General features: G+C 43.2%; 1 protein-coding gene across 4 annotated transcripts in view; it reads right to left on the bottom strand.

Moving 5' to 3' along the window:
- The window catches only part of GCLC (glutamate-cysteine ligase catalytic subunit), a 37,197-nt gene extending 24,925 nt beyond the window's left edge, over nt 1–12,272 (bottom strand). Inside the window, exons 1-3 of one of the 4 annotated variants that reach the window (XM_054194128.1) lie at nt 11,999–12,272; nt 1,736–1,809; nt 1,543–1,642 (exon numbers count right to left, since the gene is read on the bottom strand). In XM_054194128.1, coding sequence (XP_054050103.1) covers nt 1,543–1,642; nt 1,736–1,809; nt 11,999–12,148 — 324 coding nt within the window. In that variant the 5' untranslated portion in view covers nt 12,149–12,272. Of the gene's footprint in view, nt 1–1,542; nt 1,643–1,735; nt 1,810–1,954; nt 1,986–11,998 lie in introns of those variants that run through there. The other 3 variants (XM_054194125.1, XM_054194129.1, XM_054194127.1) reach the window with 3 other exon arrangements.
- Nucleotides 12,273–16,970: the final 4,698 nt, after the last annotated feature.

Below are 16,970 nucleotides of genomic sequence, written 5' to 3'. Positions count from 1 at the left end.
TGGTTGCTTCAGTGTTCAGGGAAGAGTTATTGCTAGCTACTGTGACAACAAATACAATCCTCTGGTGGGACTTGAGATTAAATCACAAGCAGCGTTATCCAAGAATGCGTGTAATTCTACAGAATCTAGTTAGACACAAACTCTGAAGGGAATCATTCAGCAATGATACATATTCTCTATATTTTTTAAGATCAGATTTTAATCCTCTAAAGAAAAATAATGATTTCTAGTTCCTGTGCAAGACAGCATTTCTTTGTGTGGTATACATTGTGGTTTGTGTGTATTATGCCACAATAATCTACTCGACATAACTATGGACTATAGTCAACCAGAACACACTCCAGCACTGATTCACTTGTTATCTAGTACCTGTCTCTCCAGTGACACTTGATCCATGATTATTGTCAATAAAAAGGGACTTCTCTTACACCTTCCAGTTTCCTACCATATTCAACATCATCCCCTCCTGCTTACGAAAAGCATCATCCTCGCTTGGACCCAGCCTGAACTACAAGAGGTACGAGAGCGCACAGTTCTTCGAGTCATACAGATGGACATGTGGATGTGAACCAAGCCCACTGCATGCCTGGCCTCACACCACACAGCCCACGTGGGCTGGTGGCAGAAGAGAAGGCAAAGGAACCACAGCTGCCTTCGAGAGACCCCAAAGTTTAACATTTGTCCACCATTACATGAATAAGTTACTGTGATTAGCCTACTGTCTTAAAAATCCCTCTCCAAATATAACTGCAATGAGCTGGTGGTGTGAACACAGCACTTCTCTATAAACTGCATTACAAGTTTCACAAAAGAAAATAACCCAAAAAGTGTAAAAAAACCCCATTAATCCAAGGCGGCAAAACCAAAGAAATCAAAATGTTTCATAATCCGAATGCAGTAGTGAATACATTGCATTTATACATCTAGCTTTAGAAACAACTACTACTCTTGCCTCCAGAAACATTGACTAAATCTTCAAAGCTGTCTTAACACACAGAAGATCTGCCATTAATTTTAATGGGAAAAGAAAAAAAGCTTCAGACGGCTGCCAACAATTCCAAGTTACCCACAGAGTATCTTGCCAACAGAGGGACTGACTGAATGGGCATCCTCAAAGAATTTAATTTAAGCTCATCAAAAGATTTAGCCTAAAGCTAGAAAGAAAGAAACAAATTCAGAGTTCACACATTTTTACATTTAACTTCAGCTCGTCATTCACAGACTTCTCACATGTTTTCTATCCACAATAAAGTTCAGAGAATTGCAGCCAAGCTGAAAGCATCAGCACGACTGGCAGAGCTTCAAGAGTCCAAAAGCCAAATATGCAGGGTTTCACCCAACATTCATAATTCATCATTTTGCCGAGCTCTTTTGAGTTCGCTTCTCTTCCTAATTTTAACTAGTCTCCTTAGCAAGCAGCAAAATACATGTCAGCTCAAATGACTGATGCAGATGGCTGACAAGCAGCCTTGTAAAAAGCCAGCTAGGAAAGCTCACCCTGCCTCGGTAAGAAAGGTGGCCACTTGGGACCTGTGCGCCCACCTGGTGCTCTCCCTCCGCAGCAAACCCTACACATCTCTGTCCTCCATCCATCACGTGCTGCAAGGCTGATGAGGATGAAAGGCAGCTTCCCAGCTTCTCCCTGCAGACAGACACGCTCAGCACAGCTTCAGTGGACAGACCTCTCTGACCAGCCCAGGTCTGTATGGCTTGCAGAAGTGCAGTGGTACCTTACCAGGGAAAGGAACACAGTTGGGCCAGCAAGGTTGCAGAGCGAAAGCTGTAAATCCACACACACATAGAGCAAGCCTAAAAAAAATTGTTCAAGGTTAAATGCATTGAAAAAGCAAATAAATTCTCAGTTAAAGCAAATAATCTGAGTATAACAGATCTATCCATGAGCCAACACAAAGCAAAACTATTCTTTACAGACTGCTTCCTCTCAACTACTGACTTGCAGCGCACTGCATCTACAGAGTACTTCCACACCAGCTCTGCTCCACCACTGTATCTACTGGGGATAGGTATCTACCATTAGCTTGCCGGCAGGACAGCACCCAGAACGGCATTACTTCACTAGTCACCATTATTTGTCATAGTCGGCTTCCAAGGAAATGTCAAGCTTCTGAAAATTCTTTGATGTCACCTCTGCAAATACAACCACAAGTGAGACCTTGAAGCCCCTCAACTGGGGAGAAGCCAAACCGCTTTCCATGCATTAAGCCAAATAGTTGGGCTGGACTTGCCCAGTGGCAAAGAGAAAGATGATTGTTCTCTGGAAATGGGTAAGCATGTCTGAAATTGTGTCTGAATGCCTGAATTATCTGACCAAAATTACGCATATTATTTCTGCATAAAGCACACTACTTAAAAATGAAGAAGTATCAGTCAAGTGACTCTTCAACAGCAATTCTAAGGAACAAGGAGAACCAAAGTCGACGCACCTCTTACACATGATCATTGTCCAAATGCTTGCCTTGGCAGTGGTCTGCTTTCCAATACCAAAAGCCCTCCTCACACACTCAATTTAACATCATCATGCTGAGTACCCTGGGAACAAAACCTATCTAATAGTTGAGAGTAAAGCCTCTGCTCCAGAGTTAATGTTAAAATCCTTTTAACATTCAAAGCATTTGCCAGAAGGTATTTCTCCATAAGAAAACACAGGTAAGCGCACAGTCTGGACTCTGGTAAGCTCAGAAGTAAGGTGCTGGGAAGATTATAGAATAGAGGAAAATAGTTTTAAGAGTTTTCTGAAGAGAAGTTTTTTTGAGAGGAAAGCAATGCAAGTCTGTATACTCTCTAGCTGTGAAAAACAGTTCCCTGCGTTCACCTTTTACCTCACTCCCGATCATCCATCTCAGCTGTGGGTGCCCCATCATTGGAAGTGTTCAAGGTCAGGTTGGATGGCGCTTTGAGCCGACAGCAGGGGGTTGGACTACATGATCTTCGAAGGTCCCTTCAAACCCAAACCGTACTATGACTCTTAAAAAAAACCAAACTGATCACAGGTGACACATTGACCACCGCTGTTCCTCAAGGACAATCTTACTGACAGTTTCTTTCTCCTTTTACTGTATTGTCACGTGTATTTGGAGCAATTGTAGTGGTCTGTTCATATGTACCTTACCTCAGGCCTTGACCTTTAAGAGAAATTGGAAGTTTTTCCTAAATACCCAATGAGGTCTCATGGCTTCTGTTTACTATTACCAAAAGCCACTACAGCACTTAATATTTTCATGCAGTATACCTCATATATTTATGTATACAGTAGAAAATCAAGTCACAGTAAACTTTTTTCTCGAGTATCAAAGAAATAAACCCTATTTCACTAGTTCCATTATGCTCTATTACAGCAAAAAAATAAAAGTAGTTCCTCCATGTGTTTATTGTCTGTTAATGCATCATCAAAATACCAGGTAACATTAAAATGACAGTCTACAGGAAAATAAGTTTTAATAATCTGATTGTTCATTAAGGGACCTCTGCCATAAGATTTCAGTGTTAAGATGGAAAAAGATTTTTTTCCATAGTTACACATACATCTGATAGATGTGGAGCATAATACTTAAGTATTTCTTTTAACGCAGTTATTTTCTCACCACTGCTGTGCCAAAACATGGAGCCACAGTAATAACCAGCTGCTAATGTACCTTTAATGAAAGGTTTGCTGGCCCACAAAGGCAAGCTTTGAGGGAGCGAAGTTTGGAGGAAAACAAGTCTGGAAGTGCCCCAGAAGCTGGTTACCCCATTTCTAGCCAGCAAGCCTCCAAATCGCACACTGGCATGAGGCAGAGCACTTCCACACTCACGAGGTTACTACGGGTATTCTCTGTCATAGCAATAATTTCAAAAATCCGCTCTTAACAGCAAAACCAAGATTCAAATGTATTTCCCAAAATGCTCAATTTTGATCAAGCACATTGGAAGTGGCCAATCCAACGAACAAAGCACCATCTCCAGCTCTATATGAAACCCACTCACAGAAACCATGCCCTAAAACCAAAACACAACTGATGTTTTATATTATGTTGACAACAAGCAAAAAATTTAAGAAATTCTATGCTGCATTAAAGATGACCATAGATAAAGAAAACAAAGAGGATGCAGGGGCTCTCTTCTCAGTCACGACAGCCAGCCCCAGCTAAGTGCTCCTGTCTGTTCCCCCTCCCACTTGCTGACATCAGGACTGCAGATTTTCTTCTTCTGCACGTGGTATTACGTGACTAGAGGATGTCCTGTGCTGCACACACCACAAACCAGGAAGTTGGGTTACTGAAAACTAAAATCTAGAGGTTATAATCATTTGCATGCTTCTAAAGAACAAAACGAGGCACATTCGTGAATAAAGTGTCTCTTCTTTGACCGCTGTACTATGTAACACCTGAAGTAATACTATAAAAAGAAGACTAGGATAATGTTAGTTTTAGATTTCTGTAGCAAAGACATTCACTTAGGAATTTTTAGATTTAAAGCAGAAAATAACAAGTGGTTTTGGTACAACAATATTTTCTATTCCCCTCAGGCTCTATGTTTTTATACGCTAGTAAAAGACCATTTATTCAACCGTGAAACAAGATGCTGCAAGCTTCTAAGTTGCCTCTTGCATCAGAAAGAAGGAAAAAAAAAAAAAAAACAACCCCACAACAAAAACCAAACAAGCAACATCAACAACAAAATCTTTCCTGTACTCATCCTTCCTACTCATCCTTTCTCATACTGTTAAGTAAAATAATGTGTCTGCACAGCAAGGAGAAGAGGAAGTCCTGTGACAAAAGAGGAATTACGTTGAAGCAATAGACAACAATCCCATGACAAGACCACAGCAATTCACTTGACATCCACAGAAGGAAGCTCACTGTGAATAGAGTATTTCTTTATCAGAAATATACAAACAGCAGATAATTTAAGCTTCTCTTATTAAGATCTAAGATTGGGAAGGAGGAAATCAATGCATACCATGGGGGCTAGTCACTATTTATGAGAAATTGCAGCTTGTTTAGGGAAAAAAAAAAAACCACCAACAAAACACTCCTCCAAACTGGCTTCCATGAATCCAAAAATTAGCTTTTGAAGAAGCTTCTCACTATAAACTACAGCGTGTCCTGCACTGTCACGTGCACAATGCATGCAGCACCAAAGCTCACACCACTGTAGGTCAGCGGTGCTGCACTACAACCTATGCTTATCACCCAGGCACGGAAAACCTGAGGCGGAGGAAGCTGAAGCAAAATAATCCGTCATCTGGGAGGTTAACACATCATGCGTGTTTTGAGAGCTAGAGGTTTAGACGTAATTCAGTTTAGGCATTCCCTGACACAAGGATTAAAGCCGGGCAGAAAAAACAGTTTCACAACTGTCAGCCAAAGCATCCAGGTAAGGAATAAACATGGACGCTCTTCAAGGGCACCTATCTTGTTCAAGTTAAGATTTAAGGAGTTATATTTGCATCTATTAGTGTACTCATTTTAGCAGCTGCATATATACATTCAAGGCTGACAAGCAGCATGAGCTGACACATTAATATGGTAGCTTCAGACCCTGCTCCAGAAATGCCACTACAATAAATAGCAGGTGCACCTACAAAACACATCAAGGAAGCACTAAATCTATTTGTAAACAAATAATGCCACTGTCCCTTTATTTAGCCAACTAAAGCTCAGACAGAAAGGACGAATAAGCAGACATGTGACAAATAACCAAATCATTCATGAATGCTGCTTCCCTGCATGCGGCAAGCAGGCAAGTACATCGATTAAGACAGCTCCCATTCAGATGCATCCACACATGCCACGTTTGGCAGGGGGCCATCCTGAGGAATTTCTGCATGAAAGAAATTCAAAAACACATTCTGTTTGGGGAATTTTGCTGGGGGAGGGGGAGACTAAAAGTGATTGTCTTAAAATGACAAGAGCTCAAACGTCAAAAACAATTTTGCAAGACTTTAGGCTATGTTAGCTTTATTATAAGCACGAGATTCCCAGAAAAAGCTTTAAAACAGAGCAATTTCTGCATGCTGGTACATTGCAGCAGCGTGTACAAAGTGAGTATGAGAGATCACTATAATATCGATGATGAGTCTGTAAAATGCCATGGTTGAATTTTTTTTAAAGATCTATTATTGACAGCCAGGAAAAGACAACAATTATTTTTTGTGATTCTGTTGTGATTATTTATAACATATACAGTGAAAAGCTAGTTAGAAAGTTTCAGATGAACATTAGAGACCCCATGAGCCACTCAACAATTACCTAAGTGGTTTGGATAGAGGGACAGACATCTTGCAGCACGTGGAGTTTAAAGAAGCCGTAATAAACTGTCTATTCTTGTCCATGTGAAGTGCCTGTCTTGGCTTCAAAGCTATCATGTAGCATCATCTTGTTCCACAGGACATCTAGGCTTCGTAAAGTAAGCAACTATCTTAAAAGGACATCTGCTGCTTTTCTGTTCCATTAGGTTAGCCAAATTTCTTGCAAAATGAGAAAAGAACATCACCTTTCCTGTACACCGTGATGCTCTCTGAACCCACTCCTTTTATCAGTCACACAGTTCTTTCTTACCTCTATTTGAACATTTCTGTGCACGCACATGTGTGTCTGTGCTGGTTTTGGCTGGGGTAGAGTTGATTTTCTTCATAGTACAAAGTATGGGGCTATGATCTGTGCTGGGAAGTGTTGATAATACAGGGATGGTTTAGCTACTGCTGAGCAGTGCTTACAGAGAGTCACGGCCTTTTTACCAGTCTAAAGTTCTGCAAACTGTAATGCAACATCACTGATCATATAATTTACACGTTGCTGCTGCCCTGAAAAAACGCCAATAACATACAGGCTGTAAACCGCACCAATACATTAATGCAATAGCTAGGTCCCTGGGAAGAATCGTTTAAAAGGCAAAAGAGCTCTTTTCACAGCTCAGCCTTTCATTAGCAAAAGAAGAAAGCTTTAAAGAGAGTCATGCACCTTCTAATCAGAAGCAACACCTTTGGCACATCTGGTAAGAAAACCTCTGGCCTCTCTTCTTGAAGCATCTGAGAAGGGCTGCTTTGCTTTGCATGAGGAACCACTGAGTAGCAAGTGTTCATTTCAGTTCTCATTTAACTTATTTACAAGGCATAATTAAAAAAACCTAATGAATAAGGAGGGGAATTCAATCAAAAGTACAGAAGAAAGACCAAAAGAAGGTTAAAAAAAAAAAAAAGAGATAACATGCAGGAAAAAAAAAACCAACCACCCAAAACCAGCATTAAGTCAGGAAGACTTCAGCTTGCAAGCAGCGTGGTGGCACATTTTTCAGGCTGCCTCATACATTTCATTATCAAACCTGGTTTAAAGGCCTCCAAATTTCACTCCAAGTCTCCACGAAGAAAACAACTTTCTAAAAGCTAAAGATGCTTATTGTATGATATGTCCCAACACTGACAGGAACAAGACTCATATGCAACAAAAGGGTCATTATGTCCAATTTCACTAAACAAGGCTGGGCAAGTCAGACTGCCATTTCATTCGCATATACTTTTAAATAAAACTGTCACGTTTTGCCCACGCTTGCTTTTTACACCCTTCTTTCTAAGTGGATCTCCCTCCAGCATGCCTCTCTCGACATTTTCATATGTTGAAGCAGCTCCTCCTTACTCTTTATTCTTTCTTTGTCTCCACCAACTTTCCTTTTCCAACTCTTCTTGTTTCTGTCATTTCCTCCCAGTCCAGATAGGTGTTCAGTCTGAAGAGCAACCAAACTGCCCCATTTAGGAGGAAAACAGACTGCAGAAAAACTTCATCTAGTATTAGATATATGTATGAATACATATGTATATGTAGGTATGCATGAAGTGCTGTGATTCATACGCTCATGCACGTGCTCAGCACAAAGCAATGGCAGTGAGCCTAGCCAAGGGCCAGCCATTCCACTTGTCTGATCGGAGTGTCTGCATTAAGCTGCAAAGTGAAACTTAAGCAACATGGGTCAGCTGCAAGAATGCAATCAGCAGATGAGAGGCACAAGAGATTGGTAACACGCTGGCACAGAAGAGAGCTTTTTGGGACAAAAGCTGGTAAGCAGCAGAATAGACTTTACCTTACTCTCAAAACCCCGTTGAACTCTTTTGGTATCACTAATATCTGCCAAGCTGCATGAACTAATTGTCTCACATAGTACCTAATCACTCTACCAAACTTTTAAAACGCAGTATCGAAAAGTTACAGGTTTTTGTATCTGTTGCACACACAAAAAAAAAAAAAAAAGAGCTTAATGACCTCTACTCTGCAAATCCAAAGATAAGCATACATTGTTTGATGGGAGAGGAAGCTGAAAACACAAGGAGACCGTGAGACTGTACCAGTTAGCATGACAGGGTCTCCTCAGCAGATCTAGTTGTTGTACAACTTTTGTGGGCATTAAGACAAGGGTAATAAGGAGGGGTTTGATGAGAGGTAATGAGATAGTTCAGTGTCTTGTATTTTCCACGGTCAGGAGAAGGCAAGCATGAACAGGGAGGCCAACTGTCAGTTTTAAATGAGGCAGAAGGATGACTAAGAGACAAAGGACCTTTACCTACAAATGCAGATTCAGAGAGACCTTTAAAAAGATTTTATTTTTTTTTTTTAAAAAAAAGCAAGTCTTATTCTGTTACACTCACATTTGTAGTTTTTGTTTCTTTGGTTTTTTTTTTTACCATTGCCAAGACTTCATGGTTGTGGAAAACAGGGTAAAAACAAACTGCCCCCAGAAGACACAACAGCTGTTTGGTAAACCCCTTGGTTGTACTAAGCCTGTAAGCAAGAAGATAGCTGACTTTTCAAGAGATAGCAGAACCAGTGCTTTGACCTTTCCAGCTCTTTACTCGGGGGAGGATGGGAGCACTAGGGAACGCTACCCTGCAGTGCAAGTTGTGATGCTGCCTCTCTTCCTTCAAAACAAATGCCACCACAAAGGCTCTGTTACCACTTAGCCTCAACACTTTTGTCTGGCACCCAAAAAACAGAAAGCATATGATGATTCCTGACAGTTTCATTCCTTGGAATGACAGGGAATGGAATTCCTATGAGGTTACAAGCGCCCCAGAGGACCACCACAGCTCATGTAATGAGCCTTACAAAACAGAACGAGAAGCGGAGTCCTGCTGAAAATAGATTCAAAGCAAAAGGTGTTTCTCACGAGCAAACACAGGATTCCTTTTCCACAATGGCATCAGCTAGATGGGGACAGTCTTCAAAGTATTCACACATCTGCCCTGAAAAACAAACTCAGTCTATGATAAGAAAGTTGGTTTTTTTCTCATAAGCATTCCTTAAAAATGAAGTAAAACATAGATCTTTTGCAAAACAGTCTCAGAAACAGCTCTCAAACACAAAAGTAATTTTGTTTATGCTGATTTAATCTCTATCATTACATGAAGGCTGTCATCTTCATTCTTGATTTCAATCTCCAAGAGGTTTTTAAGACAATAAAACACCCTCAGGCTATTACTTTATACATGAAGGTCAAAGTGCACAAAAGGCTTTTTATGAAAATTGTCCAGCTAGTCAGCTGATTCCTCTAAGCTGCATGTAAATGTGGCACCACTTTCTAATAAATAGATATTTGAGAGGAAAAATGGAAAACAAGTTTATTGCTTTACCCACTAGTCCATCTACAGCACAGCTGCAGTAAGTTACGGAGACAGGTGGGTGTTTGTGTTCCTACAAGAAGAGCAGACTGGCAACAAGTATCTGGTACATTAACACACTCCTAAGTGCCATGTTACGTAAAAAAAAATAAATAAATGGCATAATACAGTAGAACAAAGATAAGTTGCCACACCTGAGTTTATTACCACTTGCTGAAAATCAGAGGTAGATGATGAATTGGGTTACTTCACCTCTGAACGTTCACAAGCATTTCAAATATGGCTCCTACCTCCTTATCAGAAACAGAGCAGCAATCATACCACTCTTAAAATTCTGCCTCTTGCCACGCTGACCATGACATAAGAAAACTGTGAATCTCCTTAAACACAACACACCACCATTTGCCAAGCATAAATACTTTCTTCAGTATGGTCCCCATGCCAAAGGAAGAACGAGTCTCCTAGGGTGCAGTCTCACTGTACAGCTAAGCTTACCAAGTGACTAGCTATGGGTGCGGCAGGGGAACGTTCTGCTCGTCCCTTTCCTCCACGTCTTCCTCCTACTTTCCTCACATTAAGCAGACCTTGTTGGATATTGCAGTGAAACAGCGGAAGCTCTGCTGAGAAAACGAACCACCCTAGAAAACTGAATGGGAGTTTTCTGCTGGTTTAACGTCTTGAACTCGCATAGCCAGTAAGAATGCAAGGAAGGCAGAAGAAACACGAGCCTGGCGCAAGGGGAGGGAAGCTGAACCAGCTCGCTAGCGGATCAACCTTACCTATCTTGTGAAATCTCACCCTGAGAAAGCAAGGACAACTAAAATCTAACACCCATTGAAAAATGAGCACCCCATCTTAAAAGATTAACGATAAAACCCTCAAGCTAAGTCTCAGAGCAATAAGAAAACACTGCTCTGTCTATATTCCTGAACTTAAGGCTGTTTGTGAGGCTCCTCTGTCAGCATGACTTCAGTCATAAAAGAGATGTAGGAACACAGAGATATCAGACATGCACAGATATATGTATATTTAAAATTTCCTAAGTCCATACCGCTCTAGTCTACACTGCAAAACCCTGCGGTGTAGACTAGACATGCTGGCAGCATCATCCCCTTCAGTGGACAGATTTTGACAGCCAAACCCCCACTCACTCCTCTTGAAAGCAGCTCCCGTGCTCCGATTCTTGCCTTGCTCAGTTATGTGAAGTCTGACAGCAAATCCTTAAAAGAACAGACTTTATGAGACTCTCAAAGTGCAGGAGGGGAACAGCATTTTCCTCTGGCAAAGAGCATCTGTGAACAGCTAGTGTTACCACCCAAAGTTTTCTCACAAAAGCCTTTGCCATTCAGAAAGGAACAGAACATGAGATGGATGCAACGGCCAAGCCTCCACATCACTCGATTCCTACTCTGCTCTCCCAACTTTCCTGCAGCCATCACAGGCACCTCCAAATGAGAAATGCTGGACTGCACCAACACCACAATCAAGGGTGACTTCTAGCGCAGCACACGCAAAGCTGCTCCCTGTCCAGGGAAAGCTGTGACTCTCAGGAAATCCTACTTATCAATGCAGGAGAGAGACTTGTCTCCTTGCAGACTGATGTCAGGCTGGGACCCAATTCAGTGCAGCCTTGCATGGCAGCACACGCAAGATCTGCGGATAAAGTTACAGTCCTTGGGCACAAAGATCCTTTAACAAAGTTCAAGGCACAACCTGAGCGATCACCATCATCCTTGTTCGAAAAGCAGACCAACTCGTGCCAGACACCTAGAAGACTATGGAGCAAAGCAAGGCTTGGCGTGTCCCCTTCCACAGGGGCAAGCCTGGAGCACAGCGGGACATGGTGCATGGCGAGAGGGCTGAGCCCACCTGTGCACCTCCAGTCCCTGCTTCCCTCGCAAAAACAGGTTCTGAGGCTGAGCTGGCACCACCCTGGAGCTTAGACACACGCTTTAATCAGACCTCACTCCAGAGAAAATAAACAAACTCGCAGGAATGACCAAGCGCTGCCAGGCACCGCCGCTCCGGAGAATACACCTCAGGCGGATTTACAGATGCCCGACGGAGGCGCCAAAAGTTGCTTTAGCGTTTAAAAATAAATAAATAAAAAAATAAAAAATCACAAGGTTAATACCGAGGCAACCGCGCTGCGCAACGGGAGGCGGCAGGGGAAACGAAAGGCCCCGCCGGGGCAGCCTGAACTTTCCCCTCTCGCCGAGCAACGGCGGCCGGACCCGTCGCCGGGCAGGGCCCGGGCCGCACCGGAGCTCACCCCGGGCTGGCGGAGGCCTCGGCAAGGCCGTGTGCCGGCCCGGGCCGCGCTGAGGGGGCCGGAGTTGGAAGGTGGTGAGGAGGAGGAAGGGGAAGGGGCAGGGAGGGGGAAGGGTTCACCTCATCGCCCCACTTGAGGACGTCCTTGTGGCGGTCGCGCAGGGCGCGGTAGATGTGGAGGAACTGGATGATGCCGTGCCTCCGCACGTGCTCGGCGTGCCGCCGCGTCTCCTCCCAGCTCAGCGGCGAGCCCTGCGACAGCAACCCCATGCCGGGCGGCGGAGCAGAGAGTAACGGCGGGGAAGGAGAAGGAAGAAGAGGAGGAGAATGAGGAGGAGCGCGGAGCCTGCGGGGCGCGCTCTGCTCTGCTCTGCTCTGCGCCGCGGCGGCGGCGGCAGCCGAGGCCGGCGCCACGCGTGACGGCGGCGGCGCGTCACGCCGTGACTCAGCACTTTCCGCCCCGCAGGCCCCGCCCCGTGGGCGGGGCCGGGGCTTCACCTCAGCGGCCCCTGGGGGGGGTTTGGTGTGACAAAGGTGTGATTAAACGTCCCTAAATAAAGGTCCTGAGGTGGAGGGCGGGCTGAAAGCCGATTTGTGTTTATGGTAGGGCATCGCCAAAAAGAAAAAAATTCGGTGCCTGTCGGTGCTTTGGGTGGGTGGAGGGACACCACATTACCCCCCGCCCTGGGATGTGTCTCCTCACAGGCACCGGCCTGCTGTGCCAAGGAAAGGCCCAGCTAATGAAGATGTTAAAAAAATGAGTGAGCTACCTGGGAATTGTCTGGAGGGAATCGGAACGGCATTCACAGCATCATAGAATGGTTTGGGTTGGAAGGCGCCTTTAAAGGTCATCCACTCCAACCCCCGCTGCAATGAGCAGGGACATTTTCTACTAGATCAGGTTGCTCAAGAGCCCCATCCAACCTGACCTTGAATGTTTCCAGGGATGGAGCCTCTAACACCTCTCTGGGCAACCTCTTCCAGTGCCTCACCACCCTTATCGTAAAACAATTTCTTGCTTACATCTAGTCTAAATCTACCCTCTTTTAGTTTAAAGGCATTACCCCTTAGCCTATCGCAAATGGCCCTGCTAAAATGTTTGTCCCCATCTTTCCTGTAGGCCCCCTTTAAGAACTGGAAGGCTACAATAAGGTCTCCCTGGAGCCTTCTCTTCTCCAGGCTGAACAACTCCAACTCTCTCAGCCTGTCCTCATGGCAGAGGTGCTCCAGCTCTCGGATCATTTTTGTGACGCTCCTCTGGACTCTCTCCAACAAGTCCATGTCTTTCCCGTGCTGAGGGCTCCAGAGCTGGACGCAGTACTCCAGGTGGGGTCTCACCAGAGCAGAGTAGAGGAGCAGAATCACCTCCCTCGACCTGCTGGCCACGCTTCTTTTGATGCAGCCCAGGATATGGTTGGCCTTCTGGGCTGCAAGCACACATTGCCGGTTCGTGTCCAGCTTTTCATCTACCAGTACCCCCAAGTCCTTCTCCTCAGGGCTGCTCTCAATCCTTTCACCCCGCTCCCGGCATTGATACCGGGGGTTGCCCTGACCCAGCAGCAGGACCCTGCACTTGCCCTTGTTGAACCTCATGAGGTTCACACAGGCCCACTTCTTCACCCTGTCCAGGTCCCTGTGGATGGCATCCCGTCCCTCAGGAATGTCAACCACACCACACAGCTTGGTGTTGTCTCAGGAAAGAGGAAGCAGTGACATGTCATGATGTGTATTTTACGTTTGATGCAAAATAGAAGGAAGGCCTATTAGTGCTATTTAGGGTGCTTTCTAAATGAAGAGACAAAAATTAGGGATTAAACGTTGTATGAAGAGAGAAGCTCTCACTTTTGAGAAGCTGAAAATCATTATGCCTGGACCCTCATTTTCATTACGCTCACAGGGCTCTTTCTGCATAGGCCTTGGGGACAAGCATGGCTGGTATGCGGGAGGATTGCATAGCTAAGGGTTTGAGGATTGGTAGAAGATTTAAATTGTGGTATAGCCCACTAATGGATGAACTGTATTATTAGATATTTCATTAACTGAATGACTATACCGACAAGAACTGCCTAATTATCTTTCTTCCAGGATATGAGGACAAGCTTCCAACACATTACAATAATAAATCTAAAATGCATTAGTGGAAAATATCAAATATTAAAGTAAAACCACTCAAAAGTAAAATGTTTTATATCTTAGTTCCTTTTTTAATGAACTAAGTTTGTATACAAAGAGCAGCATTGACGGAACAAGAACAAGCAATGACCATTATAATTAAAATACAAACATTTCATTTCAAATGTGCTCTTTTTAGGGGCTTATGACTCTTCTAAAACTCATGGTTCTGGCTAAAATTTTAGTGACTGGTTTCTAACTGAAAGCAACGATGCTGTTGGTACTGTTGTAGATCTGGAGAAGGCTTGTTGGGTTAGTTTGAGGGAGAAGAAAACAATCTTCTCTTTTAGTTAAAAAGATCCCACAGCCTTTTTTATTTTTGAAAAATCAGGAGGTCACAAAATCTCACGCTTGGCAACTGGAGTCTGATGAGGCGTATCCCTCACGCAAAAACTGAGTTGTACTTTATTTCAGATCAGAGAAGACAAAGAGACATCATGCACCGCCCTGCATATTTGAGGAGAGTTGCACCAAAAGATCAAGACTCAACATTGGTGCCACCATGCTGCCACCCAGGCTGAGGTTTTCCGCGGCTTTAAGTTCGAGCTGGAGCACCCGAGGAGCCCCAGCAGTGACAAATGTGGCAAAGTAGCACCTAATGGCTTTTCTGCCAGCTGTGTTGGCCCCTTTCCTTCTTTTGGGGCAGTCCATACTGGTTTTGGAGCAAGCATTATTATATCAGAGCAAACTTAACATTGTCATCTTATGAATCTGGGCAAACCTGTCCGGGTTATTTAGGATCTGTGCTCCCAGTTCACTTTGCTGATAGTGAGAGCACTGTATGGCTGAGCGATGTTTTTGAAAGAATTGGGTATTTGGTATGATCCCAGCTGCTTTGAGTGTGCTGCTGTGTATAATTGACTGTAAAGATTTCCAGCAACATACACAAAATTTCCAAACCAAAATCAGCTTTTTTATAACACAGGCTGCTATTATGCAGTCTGTACTCTTCAGCTGACCACTAATGCTACTCTTTGACCTGAAATTCAAGAGCACATTTTCAGCGTCTGTCTTTCTCCACGTTTAAACTCAGCTCATTTTTTGTGTTATTTCAGTGCCATTATCTGCTCTATTTCCAGTCCAGTGTGCCTAGTCTTATCAACTATAGACCTCGTACCTTGTTTATAACAGAAATCCAAGATAATTTCCTTCTGCGTCAGTAAAACTGATAAAAATGTAAACTCTGTTTTCTCACATTGGAATCTTTACCACAACAACATGACAAGTCAGCTCTGTTTATGAGGTGTTTACTGTCTTCAGCTGAAGCCTTTTTCCCTTCGGTTCTAATGTACGTGTTCCGCCAGTGCAGGGCTATCTATAGCCTTTTTTGTCTGCTGGGGCCTGTGGCATGGAGGAGTATAAGCCATTCTCAGGCTGACAGCATCACATGCAGAAGAGTTCATTTGCGCATCACATAAAATATGACTTCAACCACCATTGTATAATATCTGCCTACATGCATAATGTTGTATAATTATTTCCAGCACACTTAATATCATGTATAATTACTTCCAGTACGCTTAATATGAAAAAAAAAAAACCAAAAAAAAAAGCTGCTCTAAACATACAGGCAGTACTTCAGATGGTGTTATTAGTTTAGCTCTGTACCAATATCCCTAGCCCCAAGACTTCACTAGTTTCTCTGGACAGTCCAAAGGAAAATCTTCTTCTGGAAAAAAAAAAACATCTTTGCTAGAAAAGCATTTTGTGGAGAAAAAATATCTCTTCCTGAAAAATATCCTTTGCCTAAACTTAGCAACGTGGAACTTTCGTAAGAGTAGACTCACCCCAAATTCCCCTTAAACCCTCCCTTTGCTCCAACAAGATCTGTTTTATAACTAAGGTCACTTTATTATTTCCTTATCTCTTGAGTAGCTGCTTTTCAGTCCAGGTAGGGACTATTCCCCATTCCTGAAGCATTATCCACTGATCATAGAGCAAAATAGCACTTATTTGAGAAATGTGACCAGGGAGTGTGACTTTAGTATGTTTTCAATTTTCTGTTGCTTTGGGGTTTTTTATTTTTTTAACTTTGTGTTCTGTTGAAGCAATTAGAAAAAATTGCTCTAATTAAATTGTATATCCAGTTAACCAAATACCAGCTTTTCTTTTCTGTTCTCCTCCCTGCTCTGTTTTAGAACAGAAACTTAACGGAGAAGTTGTATGAAAAGGAACACAAATTGTTGGCATCAAGTTGTAAAACGAAACATTATTTATTTTTTACAGAGATGGAAGAATTGTTTCCAGGTGAGATTCAGCTTTTTGTTTACGATAGTGTTGATGCAGCATGACAGCACCCAAAAATGTCTGTGCCAGGAAACAAAAAAGACTTTAAGAAACAAAGATGTACTGAAGTTACAAAATCATAGGAGATCCTACTAATCCTTGCCTTGAAAGCCATCAGAGAACCATCAGCTGTTAGAATTTGCATGAAGATCAGCAGGGATCTGGAAATGCTTTACAGTTGGAGTAGTCGAGGAAAAAGGCCCATGTACTTTTAAGTTGGTGGCAGTAAGTTGGTGGGAGGAGAGTGTCTGACACGGCACCTGCAACAGCAAGGAGCTGCCTTTAAGGGTCACACGTTCCTGCCTTCCCAGAAATTCCAGAGGACAATCCACTTCGTCTTTTGTGTATCTGCAAAGCCTTTCAAATCAGCTGCCACTAAATCTAAATAGAGTAGCTTGGCACTTTGAGAATATACCCGCAGGGAGAGATGAAAGATGTGTAGACTCATGGGTGAGACCACTCCTACAGAATCTTTTCTTTTACCAGCTGTCATTAGAAGTAAAAAGATGTCTTGTGATGAAGCTGTTATTGCAGGAAAGAAAGAAAGGTTTGTTTTGCTTCATGAATCATCTGCAAAAATTTTTAAAGCAGCGTTGTTCCAGGTGATTGTCGAGTTGACATTGCTGAATATTGT

Source organism: Rissa tridactyla, chromosome 3 (assembly GCF_028500815.1).
Source record: "Rissa tridactyla isolate bRisTri1 chromosome 3, bRisTri1.patW.cur.20221130, whole genome shotgun sequence".
Classification (NCBI taxonomy): domain Eukaryota; kingdom Metazoa; phylum Chordata; class Aves; order Charadriiformes; family Laridae; genus Rissa; species Rissa tridactyla.
The sequence above is the reverse complement of the archived record's forward strand: the minus strand, read 5'-3'. Positions and strand labels throughout refer to the sequence as shown.